This window comes from Sus scrofa, chromosome 4, assembly GCF_000003025.6.
Source record: "Sus scrofa isolate TJ Tabasco breed Duroc chromosome 4, Sscrofa11.1, whole genome shotgun sequence".
Taxonomy (NCBI): Eukaryota; Metazoa; Chordata; class Mammalia; order Artiodactyla; family Suidae; genus Sus; species Sus scrofa.
In genome coordinates this window covers 45,620,439-45,647,602 of record NC_010446.5, presented here as the reverse complement: position 1 = coordinate 45,647,602, position 27,164 = coordinate 45,620,439, and the positions used below count along the sequence as shown (strand labels likewise).

Sequence of the window (27,164 nt, the reverse complement as noted above, 5' to 3'; positions counted from 1 at the left end):
AAAGTGATTCAACTATTTGTCTCCATCTTCCAATAAATGATAAATGTTTCTTTTTTTATTTGACTCCACTGTCTGATTTATGGTAGGCCACCCAATTTGACTTCCTAAGGACAAATAAGCTTGAGTACTGAGAGTTTCTGAATACTATTATGTGCATTTTGTAATAAGACATTAGTGGTAGCAGCTCATATTTGAATTACATTGTCACATATGGAATGTAAACCAACAGGAAAAACTAGCTCCAAAGAAAGATGTGTTTCACAGCTTCAAGATCCCAGGAAATTCTAAGTATGAGTACTCTAAATTTCCATTGGGAAGTTAGTTGTTCCAGAAAACTGAACATTAAGTGCTGTGGAAGTTCACATGTAACATGTTAAAGAACATCCCAATAAAATCACTCAAAAGATGAATTTATTATGTATCATGGCTGATGTAAGATATTAACCAAAAAAGCCTCATTAGAGCATGAGAACAATAGCCTCCAATAAAATGACCTTATTAGCAAGATGTGTACCCCAGTGTTATCTGAAAATAATAAAAAAACCAAACACCCCCCCCCAAGTAACCTCCATATAATTGGAAGAACCAAAGTATCTATCCTTAGGAAAATGGTTATCTGAACTTTGGTACATTATTTATGAGAATTATCTTGCAGTCATTAAAAAAAATGAAGTTCTCTAAGAGTTTTTCATGAGATGGCAAAAGCTTATAGTATAATGATCAGTTAAATAAAAATTATGTGTACAGTGTTGTCTCTACTATGTAAAGAAAAATATTTCAAACAAAAAAATGAACAAACTATACTAAAATTTTAACAATGTAATTATGCAACATGTCTTTCTTTTTAAAAAACACCTTTTCTATACTTTACAAAGCTTCTTTTTATAATAGTATTTTGCTTATGTAATAACCAGAGAAATGAAAAATATTGGGAAAAAATATTCCACATCTTCTTAATCCAATCATCTGTTGAAGGACATTTGGGTTGCTTCCATGTCTTGTCTATTGTGAATAGTGCTGCAATGAACATGCGGGTGCATGTATCTTTTTAAAGGAAAGTTTTGTCTGGATATATGCCCAAGAGTGGGATTGCTGGGTCATATGGTAGTTCTATGTATAGTTTTCTAAGGTACCTCCATACTGTTCTCCATAGTGGTTGTATTGGGGAAATGAAAAAAAAAATTATAAATTATGCTATAATAAAATCCTTTACTTAAAAAAAAAGGAAAAATATTGGGAAAAATAGCTTCTGAATTATTATCAAAGTGCAACTGTTCTGCATTTTGCCGTAGTTATTTGACACAAAGTTTACAAAAACATGCAAGTTGACCATTGAAAGTTAAAGCAATGGAATAGTAAGAACTTGAGTTTTATGTTTTAATATTTTAATATGTATCTATATATGAGTGTATTTTATTTTTCAGTTTTGTAAGTTTACTCATATTTCATGTTCACAATAATTACTTTTGATAAAAACACTTCTTGTTACAAATAAGTGAGATCCTAAGAGTAATTATTAGTCTTGAATCTTAGACTAGACCCTTATTTCATGCATAAAAAGCTGAGTGACTGTTTCTCAGAAATGCGATAAAAATGATCGCACTGCTTGAATCCTCCTCATTAGGAGTCACCTCTAGGTATTATTTCAACTTTAAGACTTAATACTTAATGAAGTAAGAAGATCCATTGAGCATTATATTTAAACTAAAAGTAACTTCATAAATGAAACACTGGTAGTTTTGGGGAAACTTTTTTGACTGATCACTTTGCAGCAATACAGGCCGTATAGAGTATTTTAGATATTTTTCTTCTGAGTAATACTATTCCAGAGGCCATTTTTTTCTCTGTTATTATGACACATTCTAGGTGAGGACTCTGTACCCAGAGGGAGAGCCTAATGAAGTTATTAGACAAGCCCTATTATCTATTTTAATGAAAGTATTAGATTTAAAAATTATATGACTGCTGAAGACATAGTATATTTTATTTTAGTAATAAGTTTGATATGAATTCTTAAGATACCTTTGTGGACAAAATGAAAAAAAATCTATTTGGCTGTTCTCAATTCCTACTAAAGAATAAATTTTAATCTGAAAGACAGAGTCAGGTAGATGGATATGTGTTTTCTTTTTTTTTTATTGTTTCCATGTCATCTTTTAAAAATATTTAGTTTTTTATTATTAAAGTATATATGTGTTTTCTTATTTGTTGATTTGAATCAGGGCTTATGTGACGTGTTAATCAGTTTTTGAATATTGTTATGGACTGTGTTATGTCCCTCCAAAATTCATATTTTAAAGTTTTTTTTTTTTAAGCACATGTTGCAGCATGCAGAAGTTCCCAGGCTAGGGATTGAACCTGAGCCATAGCTGTAACCAGCGCCACAGCAGTGACAACACTGTGTCCTTATCCCATTGAGTATGAGGGAGCTGCTGTTGTTTGTTTGTTTTAAAGTTGTAACTCCAAATATGATGGTATTTGGAGATGGGGCCTTCAGGAGATGATTAGGTTTAGGTCATCTAAAGGTCTCATGAGGATGAGACCTTTATGATGGGATTACTGCACATATAAGAAGACATACCAGAGAGCTTGCTTCTTCCTTCTCTTTGTCTGTTGTGCAAACAAAATGGGAAGGTAGCTCTTTGCCAGCCTGAGAGAAGGCCCTCACTGGGAACCAAATTAACAAGTACCTTGATCTTGGATTTCCCAGTCTCCAGAACTGTGAGAAATAAATTTCTGTGGTTTAATATATCCATTCTATGGTATTTTGTTATGGCAGTCTGAGCTGACTAGTAATACAGGTAATATTAAGTATTAATCAATATTAAAATAATGTTTGCAGGAACAGTTAATATGTTTAAGTAAAGTACATAATTATTAGTATTGATGATGATTGGATAAGATTCAGAAAGATTTTGTCACAATGAATTAATTGATCAGATTCAATATGTCTGATAAGTTAATATAAAACTTGGTGCTTAGATTTTTATAAAAAGTCTCCTACATAATAAAGAATGGAGAATGTATCACTTAACAGAGTGGGTTTGGAAAAAGTTAGAATTTAATTGTATGGTATTATTTATACTTTTCAAGTCATAATACAGCTGAGCACTGTTAAATTTTGGTATCACAATCTAAAAGGAAAATTGGCAAACTGCAGAAAATCATGAGGAGAGTCATCATTATGGTGGATGGATGGAAAGCCATATTGTATGATGAATAACTTTAATTTTCAGCTAGAATGGAATGATAGAGACATTTACTCTCCTACCTGAAACCAATAAGAACCTGACAAAATACACAAAACAATATTGTTAAGATTTTGGATATCAAACAAGAAAAGACGGTAATCTTGGAAAGGTTGGACCAAATGAAGTGAGCTCAATGAATGTATCAGTTTACTGCTAGGAGAGCTTCCAGGCCATTGTGCAGAAGAGTATGAGGCTGGGGGAGAACCCAGGAGGAGACAGGTAGTCTAAGTTGAAGAGAAGAAGGGTCTGAAGACAGGCTGAAGCAGCTAGATTTCATGTGGCAGAGCACCAGAGAGAAGAGAGCTGTACAGAGAGAGAGAGCCCCAGATATCTGCACATGTGCAGAGTGTTAAGCTAAGTAAAGATCAGCACATAAGTATAAAGAATATACAGACACTGGGGAAGTGATTAGAAGGAGCAAGCCTAGAGATTCACACAAGGTTCATGTTTCAATTAGCCAGAGTAAAGGTTCCATAATCCACAGAACATCATGTAAGCAATGAGTTTTGTCCCAATAGTGGGAATAAATGTTGCTCTTGTCCCACCTATTGGTATACTTCTTTCAGGTTTGGCTTTTAATTTTTGAGATTTAAAATAAAAGCTGTATAGAATTAACAGCAAATTAGATATTACAGAATAAAAAATTAGTGAACTTGGGCACATAATTGTAGAAACTACACAAAATGAAAGATAAAAATACCTGAAAAAATATACAAAATGTCATCAAACAGCACGACAAGAAATAGCCTAATATACATTTATTTGGAATCTCTAAAGGATGTAAGAGAAAAACAAAATTTTGGATAATTGCCAGACATTTTCCAAATGTGATAAAACTGTAAACTCACAGATCGAAGAAGCTCAATAAACAGCAAGCACACACACAAAAAAGAGCAAAATATGTTAGAAGAAGCACCAAGGTACAGCATAAAAAAATTGCTTAAAATCAGTAGTAAAGGGAATATCTTAAAAAACCTCTACAAAAGAACAATAAATACAAAAAAATTTATTGGAAACAATGCAAGCTAGGTGACAGTGGAGCAATGCCTTTAAAGTACTAAAACGAAAAACAACAACAGCAAAAATAAAACAAACAAACAATGCTCCCAAATCCTACCAACCTAGTTTTCTACACCTAATGAAATATCTTTCAAAACAATGGCAAGATAAAACATTTTTCATACATATGAAGAATTCATCCAGCAAAACTGCACTAGTAGAAATGTTAAAGGAAGTACTACAAGCAGGAGAATCATACCAAATGAAAATCTGGAACTATTTCAAGGAAAAATGAAGAGCAGCAGAATGATAACTGTGGGTAAATATAAAATACATTTGAAATCATTTTAATGTCTTCAAAAATAATCAACTTTAAGGCAAAAAGTAATAATATATTTTGGGGGTTATAACGCATGTAGACATAAATGTATGATAACTGTAGTACAAAGAAAATGCAAGTATGAAGTCGTAAGGTCCTTGCACTAAATGTGAAGTGGTTTGCTATCATTTGAAGATAGACTGTGATAGTTAAAGATGTACACTATCAACTCTAAAGTGATCATCAAAATAAATTATAGTTAATAAACCAATAAAGGAGATACATAGAATCATAAAAAGTAATAAAGATTATCATAAAAGGAAAAATAAAAAAATCTGATAGGAAAATAATAACAGAATGATAGATTTAAACCCAACCATATTAATAATCACATGGTCTAAATACTCCAAATAAGGGAGAGATTGTTACACTGGGTTACAAAAGCAAGACCCAACTCTATGCTGCCTTCAAGAAATCCATGTTAAATATAAAGACATAAATAGATTAAAACTAAAAAGATGAAAGGTATATATGGTCAATAAATGAAGAAACAGAATAACTGGGAAATAGAGAACAATCATAATCTTCCAATTTACACATTTATCCTTTAAAATGACTGTTATTGTTCCTAGAAATAGGTCAGCTGAAGCAGCAGTTATAGATCCACGATAATGCAGTTCATAGGAAGTGAATTTCTACCCCTGTACTGTGTAATTTCCTCTTTTGGTATCATCAGATCCCTAGCCATAGTTTATTCTAGCTGTTTATCAACTGTTGGTCAGAAATAAGAAGGGGCTTTTAGTAGTCCTCTGTGAACTGCTATTCTTTATTGTTTCTTTCCTTCCTTTTTTCATCTTTCCTCTTCTCCCCTCCCCCCCTCCCTCCTTTCTCTTTCTGTTCAGGCTGCCATAGCAAAACCACCAAAGATGGGGTGGCTTAAACTGCAAATTATTTCTCACATTACTGGAACTAAAGACCAAGACACTGGGAGATTCTATGTCTGATGAGGACCCTCTTCTGGCATGTAGACAACCACCTTGCTGTATCCTCACTAATCCATCATTGTCTCCACCCTCATGACCTCCTGTAAACCTAATTACTTCAAAACGCCCTACCTCCTAATACCATCTCTGTTAGGGTTTCAACATTAAGAATTTTAGGGGGACACAAACCTGCAGTCCTAACACTTTCTGTCAGCCCCACCTATTTCCCTCCATCCCTCCTCCCCACTTCTCTCATTTCTTCCCTCCTTTTTCTTTGAAAATGCCTTGGATCCTTATAAAACATGCATTTGAAAGTACGAGTGATTCTCCCTAGGCGTTTTTTTTTCTTCGCTAGATCTATCTCCTTTGACCCCTATTATGAGTCAAAATAAGCTACAGAACATAAAATAATGGCAGAAGGAAAAAACATGGAGAAGAAACAGACTGGAAATTGTTATTTAATACAAAGAAAGCACAGTAACTCACATTAACAATCCTGCACTGGGAACACAGGATTTTGCTTGTTCTGCTCTACTGGTTGGCCTGTCATGAGTAAAATATTAACTGCACTGTTTAGGATTGTAATTGATATATATATATATATATATATATATGTGCATCCACATTTAAGTGTAACAGTATTTCTGAAATGAACAACACCATAAGAATCAGAGCATTTAGGGAATAGCACTAAATGAATTCGTCCTCAAGCTGAAGGATTTTTATGTGTCACAGGGATTAGGATAAAGACTATAGAATGGACATTTTAAATAGCGGAGCTTGGCCTAATAATTGGGAAAAATGTTCTCACAATTAGAGCATCTGAAAATTGGAATAGACTATTTTTCTAAGTTTATTAATTACAGTTATTTATAAGTATTAAAACAGAGATTAAATTCAGGGCTGTGCCAACATTTTGGTTAAATTGGGAAAAAGGTACCCTCTCTCATGGATGACAATAAAAGTCTCTCCCTCTGTGTTGATGTGTCATCATGCCAGTTATGTGACTCAGTAGAACATGGATTTGGTTTCGGCTGCTACTTTCCTATTCAGAAGGGAACATTTTGCAATGTCCTCTTATTAGAAGTGCTATAGATCCACTTCTTGAAGTAGGCTTGACTCTGGAGTTAATGTCCTCTGAGATTTATGTCTCCATTTCCAAGGGTAACCTGAATATAAATCACTGCTGGTCTGCACATAGATCACATTCAAAGAAGCATAATGTCACAATCAAAAATAGTGTGAGAAGAATTTCAGTCTTACTAGTGTCTCTCTAAAACTACTAAATGTGATCCAGCTTATAGTGCACATTTCTTAAAAGACTTTCTCTTCATTTTTGTTCCTGACTCAGTTCCCTCATTTTTCAGAACTGCTCCAGAGCAATTTTGCTTTCACACAATAACCCTCTAAAATTGTCTGTGAAACTCCAGTCCATGAGGTTTTCCCTCTTTTGTCTCCTCTCTTTCTTCTACATTTACTCTAGTTTTCCTCTCTACATTCTTCAGGTTCTATGATATTAGAAAAAAAGAATTGTATTGAAAAATAATTTTTCTTAGATTGTAAAAGAATGGGAAGAAATTGAGCTGGTAAAAATAAAAATCTCTCCTTATTTTCCCACTGCTACCTCTAACTGTCTTTCTATCTCTACCTATTTTCCTGATTCTTAAGTGGCACAGCCTTGAAGTGAGGCTGAGGTAGACTAAATGATTCTTTGGTAATTTCAGGAGTAGGAGCATTCATATGTTAATACTTTTTTGAGGGGATTCTCTGTCTGCAGAACCTTCTACTAGATCCTGAGGAAGTTATGTGATTAATCCCTACTCACAAGGAATTTGCAGTCTCATGAGCCAGATTTGATAAGATCACATGCAATAGATTTCAAGGAAGAAAATCAATAGATGGTGAAAATTACTGTAGCTGTTCACCCATGAATAGCCTCAAGGTTACCTGGATGTTAGGGGTACAGCAAGAACAGAACTGTGGGGAAGCCAGGGAAATTTCCATGGAAGAGGTAAGCACTGAGTAAATGTTTAGACAAGGGAAAAAGCCATGGAATTAGAGAAATTAGTATCAAGATAAACTGAAGAATCTGAGTGCCATAGATAGTGAGATATACTTAACTGCTAGAATATAGGGTCTGGGCAAGGTGGGAAGCCTTTTTTTTCTAAGTAGGAATGCAACTCTCCATCCTCTGAGGTGCTGTTGTATGACTTGATTAATTTACCCCATTCTGCCTTTTTCTATTTTCTTCATTAAATAACCCCTGGAAAATAGAGACATTTTCCCCTCCCCTATCCTTTCACAGCATTTCACACAGTCTAACAAAATGTGATTGATCAATTAAAACTTGCTGAATTAAATAGAGTTGATGGGTAGCTAGTCAGAGTAGGGTTAGGGAAGTGGAGCAAGGGTCCACTAATGAGTGCTAATGAGTTAAGTGCAATATTGGAAATCACTGGAAGTTTGGACATGTCAGGGAGGTGATCAAAATATTTGAGGAAAAAGAATTTTTCTGTTGTTCCTCATGGAAGGTGGAAGGTATTAAGTTCATCTTTTTCTTTATATAGTTGTTGCCTGGACATTTGGATAGAGATGTCTCATGTAGATGAAATTTAAGCTAATTTTAGTCATCGAATCTTTTGAATAAATACATTTAGTCTTAAATTTTATGGACCAGTAAAGTACTCTGAGAGTCTCATGGTGTGTGAATAAATTTCTTCATAAAGGTTTTTTGTTATTGTGTGTTATAATCAATCAATCCTGCACTTGATGCTATATTTTGGAGTGAGATTTTGGCATGTTTTAAATATTGTGTAAGCGCATGGAGTTGGAAGAAAACATGAAATTGGAATTCCAGGTTTATACTTAAAATATTTTTAGGAGAGACTTACTCTAAATTTTAGGAGTTGTTATGTTTGTTTGTTTGTTTTAATGAGAGACTACAGAACTATTTTATCAAGCTAATTTCTTTCCCTCCCGATTTTAGGATGTTTTAAAGCAATTGCTGGCACTAATAGGCTTAGGTACTTCTATATAGATTCATCTTCAGTTATAAAAATATTATTCATGTGAATTCTTTGCTACTAACATTTAATACAAAGGTTTTTTTTTCATGATTGAACTTACACAAATCATAGCTGTTGATTGATGATTTCACTCAAACTTTCAATTAGTTTTCTCTTTTTGTTAAGATGGATTTGAATTTTTGGCCCAGATATGTTTTGAAAAAATATCTTTAGTGTTAATTTTTGTTATGAAAGTAATAATACCCAGTTTCTATGTAGCTTCTGAATTCCTTTGTTTATGCAATGAGGAGAGTTTATAAAATAAGGTTAGATGGTATTTTTTTTTTGTGAAGAAAAGCAGGATAGTACCTCTATTAAAAGTGGATTTACTTATCTCATGAATCTACCTCTCATACCAAAAAAATAGGGCTAAAATGTTACAACTGAGTCACTGGTGGGACCCCAAATCTAAACTAAAGAAAGGTTTGTAAATGTAACTATGTAAAAAAATTGGAAAAATACATAGCAAATTCTATTCTGTACATGTGAATAAAGTGTACATATATCACTACATATTTGGGATTCACTGGATTTAAAAAGAAAGATTTTGGCAGAGATAGAAAGCCAGTGATGTCATTTTGGAAAACTGAGAGTGGCTCTTCACCTTAATTTAAAAACAATGGGAAAAGGTACAGCAGGGGGCTTTGGAAGTAGCCAAGGAATCCAAGTATTTTATTATTCCAAAGGCTTCCAGAAACCAGCTTTCTCCTCTCTGGACAAATAGGCATTAAAAGTGCTGCAGCACACTATATACATGCTGTTCTTTTTCTTGGCTTCACAATTTTAGTTAATATGTTGGCTTTTTGGTTTAATTCCAATGGCATAGCTCATATATGCAGGCTTCTTCTGGGGGCTGGGCATTACAATCATAAAATAAAGGCTTTGGACAGCCTGTCTTCAATATTATAAAATGTAACGTCTTTTCTACAGTAAAGAAAAAAGTCATGTGAAAAGTGGGTAGCGTCATACAAAAATTTGGGGACACTTCAAACAATAAATAGTATGAACTATATGTTGTTCCTCAGAAATTAACTAGCAAGAGTGTGAGAATTATACAACTTAGAAAAATAGGGAAAACTGAATGAACAATTCAGAGCCAGGGAAGAAATGTTGCAACAATTAATTGTTCATTGTATGGTTTTTTTCTTAGCCCATGAGATGAAATTTCAGTTTGTTTATGAGAACTGGCTATTCTGATTGTAGACTGGGCAGTGGTTGTGTGAATGTTTTTGTATTAATGAAAATCTCATCTCCCAGGGAAAAGAAAAGATAAGGACGTTTAGCAAAGCCGTTTATGTTTCTCAGTTTTTTTAGAACGGGCAGTCGGGCAGTCGTTTGATATATTGAAAGTATACACTTCTCAAAGAAGTAAATCTAGATTCTATGAAGTATTTTGCATGACAAAACTCTCTGGCAGTTTTATGATTTTGCATAGCCTGTAGGGAGAGACTTGACTAGCTGAATGCTTCCTGGTTTCATTAGCATAATCCAGCCCTCTTCCAACACACGCCCAGAACTACCTCATTAGCTATTGGGATTTGAGCCAAAACATGAGACTACAGTGAATATAAGGAGAATTACTGGTGAGAGAGCTCCAGACCAACTTAACACTGAACCCATTACTTTTCCAAGATCTGAAAAATATTACAAATAACAGGAACCATTTATCCATCAGATAAGAATTCGAGGTTTTAATCTATATCTTTTATCTGTAATAATTAGTTGTACTGTAGTAAGACATACAGCCTGGCTGAATATATTTTGTGCTTCTGTTAATCTCTCTCCCTCCCTCTCTCTCTCTCTTTTATTGATTTATTTTCTGGATAGCTTTGATATTGTAAACCACAGACGAGTTGGAGCCTGGCATTGAAAGGAGGCGTTCAGCAACAATCCTTTCCTTGTTTAAAGAAGTTTGCTTCTACAAGAGGGAATCAGAAAAATGAAAGGGGCAAAGAGAAAAAAGAAAAGTGTGCTTTGGAGCAAGATGCTTACCCCCCATTGTGAAGACTTTAAACAGTGGTGTAGAAGGCGACTACCTATTTTGGAATGGGCAACTCATTACAATCTGAAAGAAAACTTGCTTCCAGACACTGTATCTGGGATAATGTTGGCAGTTCAACAGGTGACGCAAGGTAATGTACTGCATTTGATTTTCCTATTTTTTTTTTTTCAGCCTTGATGTCACTTTGCATTCTTGGAAGTGTTGTGACCTAAGATCTACAGTTTAGTTAATGAAATGGATTTTAAATAACTTGGGGGGAATAAGCACATTGAATATTTGTATACAAAAATGTTCCTAGTTGTCTTTGTTTTTTGCTATATTTGATAGCTATTAAGCATTGAGCCAATCTTTGAGTGGGTTTATATACTTGCAATGTTAAAATTGAATACTATATGATAAAATATCAATAGTTGTGGGAGAATGAGTTTTTATAGTTTGACCTTGCTGATATAATTTACCTAAGCTGAATCAAGTAATAATATATCTTCTGGCTTGAACATATCATTTGTAAACCTAATTGGCAGCACACGATTACCTGTTGTAGCCTTGAGAGTTCCTATAGGCAAGGAACAGTTTTCTGTACATAAAGGAGGCTCGTTGCCAAGATCACTATTTGCAAAGAGAATCCTGGATGTACTTAGAGCTTATGTTTTACTGTGAAAGCCAATTCAATTCTGTATCACATTACATACTGTGTTTCTCAGTAAGAAATTTAAACTGGTGAGAAGTCTGATTTTAGCTTTCCCAAAGCAGATTATGTGTAATATTCTGGATTTAGATAGGTGTTTCTCTTTCTGAAAGCTGTTAGGTATGCTTGCAATGTGTGGGCATGTGTGTGATTTGTGTGTGTGTGTATTTTCCTTAAAGGTATGTTCACTGTATTTTTAAAAAAACTGCTTCAAGTAGTAATTTCCTACCTGTAGCAAGAAAAGGAACTGGTTTCTCAGCCTTGAGAATTTGTAAAATGTTCCTTGGCATAGACTATGTAGATTTATATTTCTTTGCAGTTTCACTAACTCCCTGTCTCGAACTGTTATTCATATACTTAAATTATAAAGCAATTTTCTAATTGAATTATTCTGTAGCTGGAACAAACTGGTTTGTATGTTTGTGTTTTTCATCTGATTAGGAACATCTGCACTTTTTTTTTTTTTAAATCCATAATACTATCATACTTTGTGGGATTCTATTTCTATGAATACCTTCTATTATATTTTTAATGACCAATTTACCAACAGCAAATAGTAGTTTCTCATAAAAATGCAAAGTAAATTACAGGTTAGGACATTTTTGGGATTGTTTTTATTCAATTTTAAATTCAAAATGAGATACTGCCTTGTACTTTGAAACTAAGGTGAAGAACTTACAAGGGCTTTTTCACTAGATAGTTTCAGTACACTTTACAAATTTATTTTACTTTAATGTAAAGTGAAAGAAATATATTTTTAAAAGTTATTTGTCTTTTCATCTTTGTAAAATATTATGTTAATAAGAAAATTAGGGGATATGATAAAGATACCTGTGATAAATCATTAGTGTTACCATTCTTGCATCTTTTGGCGGTTAATATTATGGCTTTTCTTTGGGAATAGATACTTGAGAGGTTTTGTTTTGAGTCATGTATTTCATTGGTTATGAAGAAATACATTGGCTAGCCACCAACTTATGAAAAGTACAAAGCTTACTCAGCCCTTGCATCTTGAAAGTTATGGATCTGGCTATTGGTTCTTTTAGAAGGCTCCCAGTGATTGGGCAAGGAGAAAAGAAAGAACTGAAAGATTTTTGTTGGTGTACAGAAATACTAATCCTTCTAAAAAAAGTACCTATTCTTTTAAAAGTACCTATTTTTTAAAAAAACAATTCTGTTGAATTGTTTTTCTCATTCTTACCCTCTATGGGTAAATGTCATAAGCTGCCATTTGTTGTAATGGGCACTGTGCTAAACCCTTATATACATTATTTTTCCCTATTCCAACAAAATTCCAAAAGATAGCAGTCCTTCATTTACCACATGAGAAAGTAGAAGCTTAGAAAAGTAAAATTTTCCCTAGACCTCATACCTGATAAGTGGTAGAGTCAGGACTTTTTCCAAAGCCAACACTCAACATCTTATGCATAACACTCTACACTGCCAAAATAACTAAATTTTTTCATAATACTAATATTGTTAGTAATAGAAGGCATTTCTTTGGAAAGGTGCGAATATCTTTTCCTTCAAATTACCTTTTTTTTGCATTTAGGTTTCACCCCTGTAGTTTTTAGACTCAAAGCCAGCATGACCAGAAAAATAATTGCAGGAGAATATAGAATAAGGAAAATGTTTAGATATCATTACCTTCTATATCTGTGAATACAGTATTGGCAATCATTTTTATTTTATTTTATTTTATTTTTTATTTCATATATATTTTTCTTTTTAGGGCCACACCTGTGACATATGGATGTTCCCAGGCCAGGGGTCCAATCGGAGCTACAGCTGCCAGCCTATACCACATCCACAGCAATGCAGGATCCGAGCTGCATCTGTGACCTACACCACAGCTCATGGCAATGCCGGATCCTTAACCCACTGAGCAAGGCCAGGGACTGAACCTGAAACCTCATGGTTCCTAGCCAGGTTTGTTCCCACAACGGGAACTCTGGCAATCTTTATTAATTCCAGTTTTTAAGGAAAAGTTAGAAGTAAGAGGTAAAAAATTACTTCTTACTTTTGCATCATAACACAAACAATAGAAATAAATACCTGTTTTTACCCTACTAATCTTGGAAGCAACTTTTCAGTTACTTAGCATAGTTAAATTATAGGATATTGTTGAATTCAATGGTTTTTTTACCCTTATAAATACAGAAAATTATATAGTTCAATCTAGTAGTCATTTTTAATTCTTCTCTCTCTAGAAATATATTTAAAATTAATGATAATGGAAAACAACATTTTAATGTTTTCTCTATAAAATACCAAGAAGCTATTTTAAATTAATTTATTAAAGATTTCCCAGTTGTTAAAAATAGTTTCAGTCATCACCATAATTGATTCCACAATGGTGTTTTCTTTTTTTTTTTTTTGTCTTTTTGCCATTTCTTGGGCCGCTCCCGCGGCATATGGGAGGTTCCCAGGCTAGGGGTCTAATCAGAGCTATAGCCACCGGCCTACGCCAGAGCTACAACAACCTCTGCAACCTACACCACAGCTCACGGCAATGCCGTGATCGTTAACCCACTGAGCAAGGGTGGGGATCGAACCCGCAACCTCATGGTTCCTCGTCGATTTGTTAACCACTGCACCACAACGGGAACTCCCCCACAATGGTGTTTTCTATGTTGACTACACTCTTTCTAAAACCCTTTCTTCTCGAGTTTTAGACACTGCTCTTTATTTACCTTTTGCATCACCTTTCCAGTCTTTTCTTATTATGAGACTTTGCAAATTTTACCTCCTACTCTATCTATCCATTGCATTAGTGTCCTGGAGATCCAAACCCTGGATCTTCTTTTCTGAAAATACCTTAGATTATTTCATCTATAACTGTAACTGTCCTAATGAGATTTTCTTTTTAGCACAAAGATCCACATATTCAACTCTACAAACCTAAAATCTTCTAAAAGCATTTCAAATGCAACATTAGTCTTCAAAAACAAATAAACTGAATGAAACCACCATCCTAACCAGAATTATAATAACAAAATCAGTAATTTTTAGGTGCAGATGTGAACACTTGAAAGAACGCTTGACTTACAAAACTGAGGCTCAGAGCGGATAAATAACTCTTAAAGATGAACAGTAAATGAATTAGAAGAGATAGGACTTGAACCTAATTATGGACCAAACATGGCCTATGCTTTCACACTTATACCAGACTACCTCTCCTAGAAATTCTTGAGCCATTCTTAACTTTTCCAATAGGGTACCATCAGCCACCAGTTTCTGTTGTTTTTATTCCCTAAACAGATTCTTTCCAAGTAATCTTACTTCATGCCCCCTGCTACTGCCCTAGCTGACTAAACTATGTGGGTCTAAACTTGTGGGTCTTCACTCTCCACTGTCTCCTCCTGTAGGCCATTCCTTAATGCTGCTGAAATGATCCTGAAAATCTAAACATATCACTTCCCTGTTCAGAATTCTTCAATGACCCTCAGTTCCCTCTAGGATAAAAGCTGCATTCTTCAGAATAACCTATTAGATCATTAATAATCTGGGCCCCCTGATACAAAGGAATATTCGAAGAGTTCATTGCTCTGAGAATCCCTCCAAATCTCCTGGGAGATTGTATGTTTGCTTACCTCCTACTCCCTTTGTACTTTTTACATATCTCTCTGATAGGCCTTAACAGATTGTATTGTAATCTTTTGGTTCAACTCTTCACACACTTGTATTTAACCTTTGGATACAATGTCTTAATCTTTGTATTCTTGCTGACTTGTTTATTGCTTGGTGCGCAGATGTAGGTTTTTCAACAAATATGCTTCTTGGAATCATTAAATACGCAATTTAACTCTGAAGCCTTTGATTATTCTATGGTAACATGCATGTCCTTCCTCCTGCTCTATGAAATACATTAAATTTAAATTATTTATTATGTTTTCAAAATAAATGTAATAAAGATTTTGATAATAACAAAATAAAAATTGATAACAAATTTAAAAAATTGATAATAGAGAATAATTTCTTCCGATTTATCTTACTTTCCTGAAGTTCTAAACTTGCAGCCCTCCAGATAAACCTGGTAAAAGATTTGAATGTATTTCCTTTGTCTCAGTGTTTGATTTTTTTCTCCAGCCAACATTATTAACACATTCATATAGGTCATGTGAAAATCTGGATGCCTGGCCTCTCTTGAAAAAGGAGAAAACTTGGCCTTACAGGGCTCGAGTCTCCTTGTGGCAAAAGTCTGCTGGCTTCCCTGCAGACAGGGCATGCACTTTGCATTTTGTCACAATTCCCACTTTCACACATCTAGTGCCACAACTTCCTCCTGGTATCCTCATCTTTGCCTAGCCCTGTTAGGGTCTGAATTATTTTCCCCTGCCAAGACGCTTTCTAACATGTTTTGTTGAAATGCCTTGAACTTGCTTACTGTTCAATACAACCTTTAAAAGAGATTACATAAGATTAACTTCCTAATTTATATCCATAGAACCTTCAGGTCTGTGAACCTGTGTTAACATAGTCTAATATATTTCATTTCTTTATAATCCTATGTATTTTCTGTTACTTATTTTAAGAAAATTTTCTGGAAAGGAGTCCACAGGCTGTACCAGACTGCTAAAGGGGTCCTCAGAGTAAATAAATAGAAATGTAGGTGTGCTCATTTTAGAGAAGAAAAGGAACTTTAGATCATCCTTTCATCGTGTTCAAATATTTCTTAGAAATTATTTATATTTACAAAAATATTAAAGAAATTTGGGAGCTCACATTCTTTACATCAGCAAAGAAACTTTATAGCTGGCATCTCCCACAATATTCTTCAATTGACATCTTGTAGGGCCTCACTACAGAAGACAGTTTGAAGATGAGCAAACATTCTAGAGAATATCATTGACTTAAACAGTCACCAACATGGTTGGCAAGCTAAACAGTATATAACTCTCATCTCTAGAGTATTTCGTTCACACAATTGCCTGGATGACTACTTGGGGGGAATATTTTCTTTGTTTTCATTCTGAAAACTCAAGCTTTGAGACAGGGTGGAAACTTAAAATGCATGACTTGCCATATAAAAATCCAGTCCACTGAGGAGGAATCTGAGAATGTTTTGACTCGCATTCCAGGGGATCACCTAGAATTTTTGTTGCCAACCATGAAAATTTTATGCTGCCATAGGGCTGCCTGCTGTTCAAACCACAGGTTTTGGGTCACAGACGAAAGATGTATATGTTCCTTATAATTATGTAGAACTTGTGGCATTACTGGCACCAAAACGTGTGATGGCTGATCTTCATTGAACTCTTGAGGGCAGCTTGGTGACATGTTGAACAGTAAGTGGAAATTACTGAAGCATACTGCACTGTGAAGCTTAAAGCTTATCTGAGAATTTTTCTCTGCATGGTCTCAGTCTTGAAGATTCAGAACTATAGCATTAGCTGTATATCTCTAACCCAAGCCTCTTACTCACTATACAGATATAGATTATAATCTAGAGAGATCATAATTTATTATATCTAGTAACTTTTCTTTGGGAACAATGGCAGCTAAATATTGCTAAATAAATCTAAAGTACACTTGTCTGACCTCTGTAAAAGTGTACCCAGGAGCTAGGAACACTGATGGCTTTTCACTTCTCCATATCACCTCATCCTGTGACCCATGCTCACCTATAATTCTAGTCTTCATTCAGCACTTCTGATTTCCTTTTTTCCCCCTTAAACATAAAATAATGTTAATTTGTATATTAAAGTATTATTTATGTGCTTCTGCATTTTGAATAATTCTCCCTATATATATCTATATCTATTCACAGGGACAAATGATGACCTTCCATTTTAGGGTACTAAGAACTTAGCAAAGTTTGCAACAAAAGATTGGCAGTGGTTGTGAGGATAAGGCATGTGGCTTATATAGTAGGAGACTTTTCTTTTTGACAGCTAGGATCTATCTCTGCTTCTTTTAATAGCTATGCCTTGGATTTGTTTTGAGGAACAACCCCTCTTCCATTTTTAGTATACATGGTCTAGGTGGGGTTCTAATTTTGCTTCTAGGCTGATAAGTAAACCATCGCCCTTCACAAGTATTCTCAACTTTGAGGGGCCATTAGAACCACCTTGGGACCTAGAAGAACACTGGTACCTCGGTCCCTTCTCAAGCAATTAAATTGGATTTCCAGGGAGTGGTTCCCAGACACTGAGGCTCTGTGTTTCTTCTTTGTCCAATTGTCCCCAATTCTAATGTGTAACAGTGTTTTGAGCTGCATCCAGAATTATTATTCCAGGTGAAGACTTGTGGCTCCTCTTGATAATTAGCACAATTCCATACACCTGGCTAGTGACTGGTTCAATGATGATATATTCCCCCAGGCACAAGGCTATGGGTTTACCACACAACAAACCAGTTATTTCTTATTTTAAAATAGTGACGGTACTACAAAAGACCTGAGTGGTCCAATCATCCCAGACCCTGGGAACTTTTCAGGAAGAAGAGAAGACGTCCTTTTGTGCTGGAACTATTGACAGTAATGATGATATGCCTCTACAGCTTCCCAGGGCTTTCAAAGCCTGAAAATGAAGCTACCCCGTCAAAGGGCACTGCAGAGAGTAGCAGAGTTCTGATGATAGCTAATTCACTTCTAACTTCTCACTTGCATGTGCAAACACTTTTTTTTTTGTTAATTAGGTTTATGTTGGGTTACTTCTAATTACCTTAACTACACATTTGAGTGTTACTACAATTTAAATGTTATACAAATTATTTCTAATTTTGTAAAATCAAGCAAAATGGATATTACTATACTTTGTATGTATACTCCTTTTTTTGTGAGAATAGGAGTTTAAAGTTTAGCGTACTGGGTGATTTGTCCCCATTTCTAGCACTGCTAAGAGGCGTTGAAATGGAAATCTGTGGGGCTCTATCCCTCATCCCTCGCTGCCTTCTGTTCTCCAGTTTGCTTTGATTATAACAGACATTACCTGAGTGGGACTAAGACTGACACCGGGCAGCACAACGCCTAAGTCTCCTTTCACATCATCCTCTCAGGCTGCCCTTTCCTGTAATAACATGTCACCTTCCTTGATAAAGTAAAACCCAAATTCTGGGTTGGGAGGGGAAGAGGGCTGTGCCAGTGGGAAGAAGTACTTAGAGATCCTGTTCTTTCCCTTGAGAGCCTCTCATTCCCCCTGAAAGACTAGTTAAGGGTGACGGAGGGAGGGGAGATGTGCTTTAATGCTGGCCTGAGCATCAGTGAACAGTAGCTTTTTCTATGTGGCAGAGGTGACATAGCTTACTAAAAGCTAAGGAGCAATAAAAGGGAAAAATCGTCCTTATCTTCTATTTTTTATTATACTGAAAGTCACCCCCATCTATTCAGTTGTCTATGCCAGAAGTCTGGTGGGGATCTTTACTGCCTTTTCCCCTTTCAGCTGTATTTAATTAATCAAGTTCTACAAATTCTTTCCTCTTAATGTTTCTCAAATATATCTCATACTCATTGTCCTTGTGACAACCTCCTTGGTAGTAGTAGATATTTCAGCATTTGCTAAATGCTTAAAATGTGTCACAAGCTGTGCTAAATATTCATTGCATTCTAAGTTATTGAATTTTCATAACAACCTAAGAGTTTGATACTGTTATTATTTATATTTTACAGATGAAGGAATGCTGATTAGTTTGCTTGTAGTACACGGTAGTACTGTTTCTGTAAAGCAGAGATGGTGTTTAAATGTCTTTCTAAGCTCGAGTCCATGCTCCTATCTTAATTGAGAGCTATTCTTCATTTCTTGCCAGTTAGAATGTTTTCTCATTTATAGTTTTGTCCCTCTATCATCTATTTACAAACTGCAACAAAAAATTGACATAGATATTGGTGCCTTTGTCTTAAATTTCTTCAGCTACCACCATTGCAAATGGCTTTTTAGTTTGTTTTTTCACTCTTTATAGCATCTTTGCTTCCCACCATCTACTGATCTCTCTCACTTTCCCTTGCTATCTTTTTTCTCACCCCTCCCCTCTTGGCTGCCTAGAACTTGCCCTAGAACTCCAAATACTTACTTGGAACTGAAACTGCAAGTATGTTTTTATTGGCTTGCATAATGTTGGGAGCCAATGTATAAATATTAGAAGACTTCATTTTAAAATCAAATTTATTCCTTCATTTAAAGCTAATCATCCAGCAGCAAAAGGATAATATTCTTGATTGGAAAGGCTGAGGTTGACTGGTGCTTGCACCCTCTATGTGGGCATGGACTTTGTAATATTCCCTAACACTTCCTACCTTTTACATTAATGCCACTTCACTCCTGTTATTCATCTTCTTCAGATCTAGAGCAGAAAGTTCTCAAACTCAGAACAAGGAGGCCTTGATGGTCCAAATCCATGAAAGCCGACAGAAAAGGTATTTTATATAAAAAGCAAACACTATTTAGAAGGTAGTTGTGGCTTAAAGAGATCACTTTTCTCTCTTTACACAGGCTCAAACTTCTGAAAATGGTTTTCAAGGCCCTTAAAAATCTGAATCTCACATCTCTTATGTTCATTCCATGTTCTGGTTATACTAAATGGTGCTTAGTGTTCTAAAGTATCGTGCTTGTTTTGCCTCAAGACATTTGCACATACTGCTCCCTCTAAAATGGATAATCTTTCTCTTCTGGTCCCTTTCATCTAATTATATCTTAGCACATCTCAGCCTGGATTTAATTCAGTAGCTCTCAACATTGCTTGCATGTTATAGTCTCTTTTGGTGCTTCAAAAAAATGCTCATGCCCAAATCCTAGGCAAATTAAATCAATATCTATCAGGAATTTATGGCAAATAATTTACTGTTCTATGCCTCAGCTGCTTCAACTAATGATAAAAAAAATTAAGTACAATGAGCCCCTAGGGTTGAGAACTATGGCTTTCAGAAAGTGCTTACTACCTCTGTCTTGTTTCCCCATAGTACCCTCACTTATCCACTTAACTCACTCTATCATATTTGTTTTTGATTTATATTTAATTTCTCTTCTAAGCTGTAAGCTCCTTGAGGGCAGGGACTATTAAAAGTTTAGGGTGACCAACCACCCTAATTTTAGCAGCAAATGTCCTGAGTCCTAGGAAATCCTTTCAGCTCCTATCAAATAGTAGGTGCTTAACTGTATCTTAACAGTAAAAAAAAAAAAAAAAAAAATACTTGAGTTGTTGGGATAGAGCTTTCCTGTGCCCCTCCTTTCAGTGGCTGCTCTCCCCATGGAAACTTTTAATCTCTTACTGGTTTTCATATTTAAGCTTATAGGTCTATTGATTAGGAAGTTTTTTTTTTTTTTGGTCTTTTTAGGGCATTACCTGCAGCATATGACGTTCCCAGGCTAGGGGTCGAATTGGAGCTACAGCTGCTGGTCACAGCCATGGCCACAGCAATGCTGGATCCAAGCCACATCTGTGACCTACACCACAGCTCACGACAGTGCCGAATCCTTAACCCACTGAGGGATGCCATGGATAGAACCCGAGTCCTTAAGGACACTAGTTAGGTTCGTTAACCACTGAGCCATGACGGTAACTCCTCATCAAACTTTGTTATCATGGTAATTCTTTATTTTCACTCTGGTGAGATCTCACCTGTGTAATAAAGCTACAGTATGAAAGCATGAGGTGATTTGTCTTAACCCCTCTAGTGATTAGAACCAATGATCATTCATTAACAATATTTGTCTGTGAACCAAGAGTATGCGTGACTATAGGAATTTTGTTTTCATACAGTTGTATATTGCTTAACATTGAGCCCACTGATGCTGTGAACCAGACAGCTGATTATACTGTAGTTTGCTAATAACAGTGCTAAGACCACCAAAAACCAGTTGCCAGAAGGAAACAACTTTCATCATTACCCACACAGTTTGTGTTTAGTTTCTTATATGTAATTCTTGGAAGTGCCTACTACCACCTAATTATTTTGTTTTCAAGAATACTAGTCTGTGTTCCTAGGGTCCTTTATTCATTTCTATTTTAAAAATATTTGAAAAAAAATACAGTCTTTTGCTATGTTCTTGGAAAGAGGTAAGTGTAAGACAATAGTCCAGCCCACAAGGGCCTTATTATTTTTTCCTTCCTCAGAAATTTGTACAAAAATGCACAAAAATGATCTTGTTATTTCAATCTTGAAGTCATCCTTATGTGGGTATGTAGGATGGGAACATTTTCTTAATGAAAGTTTTGAGAGTATTGGCTTCAGCCTCTCTGGGTAGATTGTATAACCTAGGGAGCTGCCAAAAAATTCTGTTTTTATTTAGAAACATGAAGAGTAATACAATCCTACCTATATAACATGGCATAAAATGGATATTTGGTGGTAAAAACTGTATCAACATAGAGAAAAAGTGATAGTCTTAAAAAGCTGGTGAGATTTCATTAGCTACGTATACACTGTATTATATGAAATGGAGTTTTAAGAAATCATGTCCTGCTAATTACTGCTTCTCTGGAGAGGATCTCAAGGGAACTATAAACACAGGTAACATTTAGGGAATCTGTCCCACTTTATTAGTTGAGTTAGTGTTTAACACATAGATCTGACGAAGCTGGAGTGAAACAGAACAATCCCTGCCCCTGTTCAGTGGGTTAAAGGATCCTGCATTACCATGAGCTGTGATGTAGGTCGCAGACTCAGCTCAGATCTGGCATTGCTGTGGTTGTGGCATAGGCTGGCAGCTTCATGTAGCTCCAGTTCAACCCCCAGCCTGGAAACCTCCATATGCCTCAGGTGCAGCCCTAATAAAAAAAAAAAAAAAAGAGTTTCCCAGATAAAGGGCACTACAGAAAGAAGAAAAATATGCAATGATTAGAAGAGTTAAAAAAAACATAGTTTGTATAAATATTCATCATTAATCTACTTTGGTGAGAGTTGTAGCTGAAAATTTAGCAGAGTCCAGATAATAAAAGCATTCTTGAATAACATGGAAAAAGTGTTTGGGCTTATTTTCCAAGGTGATGGAGAGCATAGGTGGATCTTGAGGGATGGCAGGGAGTGGCAAAGGTTTGTATTATATGTAATCACTCTGGCAGAGGCTTGTGTTACATATTTGACAGAGGCAAGAAACTAGTTAGAAAAGACTAGTTAGGAGAAATTCTATTTAGGAAAGAAAACACTGTGGTCTGAACAGAGAAAAGCAGAAGTGGTAGCAGTAGGAGGAACAGAATCCTCCAGTATTAATGGAATACATAAGGTGATTGGTGTGCTCTGCAATGTGAGGTGAAAAAGAGAGAACATTATTTTTTTTCTGTCTTTTTAGGGCCACACCCAAGGCATATGGAGGTTCCCAACCTAGAGGTCAAATCAGAGCTGTAGCCGCTGGCCTATGCCACTGCCACAGCAACGCCAGATCCAAGCTGTGTCTGTGACCTACACCACAGCTCACAGCAATGCGGGATCCTTTAATATGCTGAGCAAGGCCAGGGATCGAACCTGTGTCCCCTTGGATGCTAGTCAGATTTGTTTGTGCTGAGCCACAACAGGAACTCCGAGAGAACATTTTTGATAACTTCTAGGTTTTTCTAATTGGGTGACTAGATGTGTTACAATGTCATTTGCTGAGATAGGGCATAAATAAACAAGGAACCACCAGTGGTTTTTGTTTGTTTGTTTGGTTTTGGCTACATTTATGGCATGTGGAAGTTTCCAGTCCAGGGATTGAACCTGCACCAGAATGGCAACATGTGCCACAGCTGTGGCAATGCTGGACCTTAATCTGCTGTGCCACATGGGAACTTCCTGTTTGTTTTGTTTTAAATGCATATTGTTTTGTTGTTATGGCAGGATTGATGGTGGGAAGGATCAAAATAAATAATTCATAAATAATTTCCATTTTTAATTTTTTATGTGAGTGCCTGTGGGTGGGATCACTGAAGTCCACTTGGGTCTGGAGTTTAGGAGATATATTAAGGTATATTAGCATTAGCCATGATTATCTCATCTAGTCTGATGACATCAGTTAATTTATAGAATAAAAAGAGGAATCAGAATTGGAGAAGCCTTGAGAAACACTGATATTTAAGTGGCTGAGTAGCTAGCAAAGGGGAATGAGAAGACATGATCCATGAACATTATGGTGATCTGGGAACCAACAGACAAGAACTTTAAAAAGGTGTGTTTAACAGGGTAAAATGTATATTATGAAATGGGTACCTAGGACAAAAGGAATAATGCTTAGAAACCAAAACGAGTGAAATTCAATGAGAGCCCTAGAAAATATTCTTAATGACAAAATCAGTTGTACCTGAACAAAGTGCTTTACAACTCTTCAGGAATGTGGGCAATTTGTAGGAAAAAACTTGTAAAAATTCTGTTCATCATTCAACCCACACTTAAATTATAATTTTCCAAAAAAATTTTCTGTATGTCTCTCATAATTTATCTTCTCTACTGATTGTTCTGTAAACTGCACATATAATTTTTAATGTTGGATAATGTTTGTTTTAGGCAAGTATCTTAGAGTTAGTATTTCATGTTCCTTTATGTCAATCATGGAATTTAATTTAGGTTGGAAACATAGTAAGAGCTTTATGAGTATTTGTAGGAAAAGTGAGGAAGACCTCAGTTTTGAATTCCAGATACATCACTTGGACAAGTTCTTTAGCTTCTTGAAGACTAAACCTTCTATATGTATAATGGGAATAATAGTGCCTAGTACATAGAGTTACTTTGGAGAGTCTAAAGAGAGAAAATAAGGTGCCCAAGGCAAACTATACTATGAAGAAGTGTTCAATAAATGCTATTTTAATATTATTATTATCATTTTCTATTTCCCATAAGAAAGAAATGCCACAGAGTTGGACCTTTTTATTTCAGTTGTTAATTGATGTATCTCAAGTGCCTGGCACATAATAGCTGTTTATTTCTAGGTATATGTTTTTCTACCTCTAGATTTTTTACTTTGATACTTGAAGATAAGAGGAAGGTAAGAAAATGCAGAATATCAGTTTTTCAAGAAATCTTTCAAAACAAATAAATTAGAGAAAGTCTAAGCATCTTACAAAATTCCAAGGGCACCCTCCAGATTTACGAAAGATAAGAACTTGGATCCTTTTTCTTCAAATCTTCGCTATTACTGATGTCAAGTGCTAGACAAATATCATTTAACATTTGCAGGTACTCTGTGTATGAATGTGCACATCTCTACCTCATTTCTCTTTCCTCCCCCACCCCCTGTCTTCCCAGTTAAAATTAGAAACAGAAATGAAAATAAACAATTCTTAAAGGGAAAGGGAAGAGATGGTAAATAAACTAATAGGCATTTTTAGGTTCATTGTGTCATTCTGTTTCAGTCTCTAGGCATGTGAACCAATATTCATATCCATGACTAAGTAAAAGAACATTTTAACAGTTATTTGTATCCTGGGGGTCCATGATAATTTTTGTTAAACTGGGGTATTGCTGGAGGATGGCACTGTGCAGAGAGAAGCATCAGTATTATTGTCCTGGTACTATCTGTGTGGCCAAGCTGCCTCCTCCTCTACTGCTATATTGTGTACGAAGGCAGTGCCAGGTTGACTGCAGCTCTCTGCGCAGGTCTGCCCGGACAGTTTTCTTTAGAGTGAGAGATTATCTATGTATGCCTTTCCTCTGCTCAGTATTTCCCTATTTTCATGTGGGTCTTGGTGTTTGCTCTTGCACACTTAGTCACTTGAAGCTGGTGAGCTAACAAATCCTCTCTAGAAGTAGCTAGATCATCTTTAAACAGAAAATTAAGCCATCAAAACCTGGAAAGTGATATAATTTCACATTCATGGTCTGAGGTTCACTTATAAAATTCTCTGTCACTAAAGCTAAGAGATTACTTGTTTTTTCCTCTGAAAAATTGCAATTTTTAATATGCTTAAGTAACATCTCTTTCACTGATAATATTAAAAGATAAATGTGACAAGGAAAAAGTCCTCATATTTTGGCAGCACCTGTGGCATGCAGAAGTTCCCAGGCCAGGAACTGAACTTGTGCCACAGCAGTGACCTGAGCTGCAACAGTGATAACCCTGGATCCTCAAACCACTGAGCCACACAGGAATTAAAATAAATCCTTCAAATTGACCTACTTTAAGACCAAGAAAGCCAGGGACCAATTTGGTAACCTCTTTCTTTTCCTAATCAGAGAGTCTCAGAGTCCAATGTAAATATGATAAGAAGAGACAGTAAAATGGCATTTGTCATGTATAATTGCATTTATACTTTACACTCCTGTCTCTGGTTGATGTCATCGTTCGTCGTCACACTTTTGCCCTTTCTTAATCATCCTGCCTCTCCATTCTCTTCCTCTTACACTGCCATGTGTGTCTTTCTCCCTGGCTGTACTTTCAATGACAGCTTCATGGCCAGCCTTTACCAACGTACCTTCAGGAACCACTCTTCCATAGGTACAGACTCTGCACTTGCAGAATCTTCACAAGACATCTCTTTGCATGTTTGCCTTTCTTAAGAGCTGACTCTCTCAAACGCTTTATCTCCTGAACATCCCCTCTCAAGTGGAGGCAAGTCATTCTCCCACTGCCCTTGATAATTCATGTATAAAACACCACACTTTCATTTATATGCTCAGTAAATGTCCTGTTCAGTACTGCATCTCCATTTGCATCAGCCTCTTCCAAGGCCAGTTGTCTTCACATGGTCATATATTTTTGTAAAATTTCCAAAGATATTTTAAATGAAATTAAGAACACTATCTTTTCCCAATTCAACCTCCCTTGAGTCATGCTTCTTATGTCTGGTGGCATTGGAGTGGCTGCAGATATTTTGGGAGTCTGGCTAAGAGTAAGTTGCCACAAAAAGCTGACTTGATGAAGTTGTTGGCAAGGCCAACAACACTGAAGTGATGTATTAGTAATGTCTAATATGCAAGAGGAAAATCAAATTTACCTTTTCATTCTCCCTTTAGAAAATATTGCAAAAATCACTGTAATAGGAAGAAGTGTTCAAAGAATATACGCTTAAAATTCTAAGGGAAAAAGGTATTATAGAGGTATATAAGGCAAATAATTAATAAAAATATTATAGCTTTTTTTTTGGCTAGTTGATCATGGAGTTGGTCAGCTTTTTAAAATTTATAATTTTGTGTGATTGCTCATTCTAAATAAATATTCACCTTTTTAAGTAATTTTATGCTGTAATTTTAAGGAAGGTCCCCAAATGTGTAAGATTTAGCTTTCACAAAACTTGGGTCACTCCTGCACGCAAGTTTATCCATCCTATCCGAAAACTAATAAGCAAGTAAACAAACTTAATTTTTTTTTTGTCTTTTTTGTTGTTGTTGTTATTGTTGTTGTTGTTGTTGTTGTTGCTATTTCTTGGGCCACTCTCGCGGCACATGGAGGTTCCCAGGCTAGGGGTCGAATCGGAGCTGTAGCCACCGGCCTACGCCAGAGCCACAGCAACGCGGGATCCAAGCCGCGTCTGCAACCTACACCACAGCTCATGGCAACGCCGGATCGTTAACCCACTGAGCAAGGGCAGGGACCGAACCCGCAACCTCATGGTTCCTAGTTGGATTCGTTAACCACTGCGCCACGACGGGAACTCCACAAACTTAATTTTTTTAAACCACGTCCTCATTTGGCACCAAGCCTTTTTCTTCTTTTTGAAAACAAGATTTTTCAGATTAATTCATGTTTCCTGACTCTTCTTCCTCCACTTATATCTATTTCTTAAACTTTTCCCACTTAGTTCCTATACCCTTGATTTCCCAAGAAGTGCTCTTCTTAAGGTCACCATGACACCTGTATCATTACATTCCACAGGCGTTTCTGTTCTTTTTAATGAATACCATTTCTGTGGAAATGCTGCAGACAATTGTCCCTGGTTTCTTTATTCTCTTTTCACCTAGTTTCTCCCCCTCGCCGTGCGTCAGGCAGTTCCTTTACTCCTCGAATTCTGGTGTT

The 27,164-nt window shown here is 35.8% G+C and overlaps 1 protein-coding gene across 7 annotated transcripts in view; it reads left to right on the top strand.

Moving 5' to 3' along the window:
* SLC26A7 (solute carrier family 26 member 7) overlaps nucleotides 10,103–27,164 on the top strand; it is a 226,706-nt gene continuing 209,644 nt past the window's right edge. For 6 of the 7 annotated variants that reach the window (XM_021089127.1, XM_021089128.1, XM_021089126.1 and 3 more), the window contains exons 1-2: nucleotides 10,169–10,305; nucleotides 10,445–10,749. In XM_021089127.1, coding sequence (XP_020944786.1) covers nucleotides 10,557–10,749 — 193 coding nt within the window. In that variant the 5' untranslated portion in view covers nucleotides 10,169–10,305; nucleotides 10,445–10,556. Of the gene's footprint in view, nucleotides 10,306–10,444; nucleotides 10,750–27,164 lie in introns of all 7 variants that reach the window. The other variant, XM_021089125.1, reaches the window with a different exon arrangement.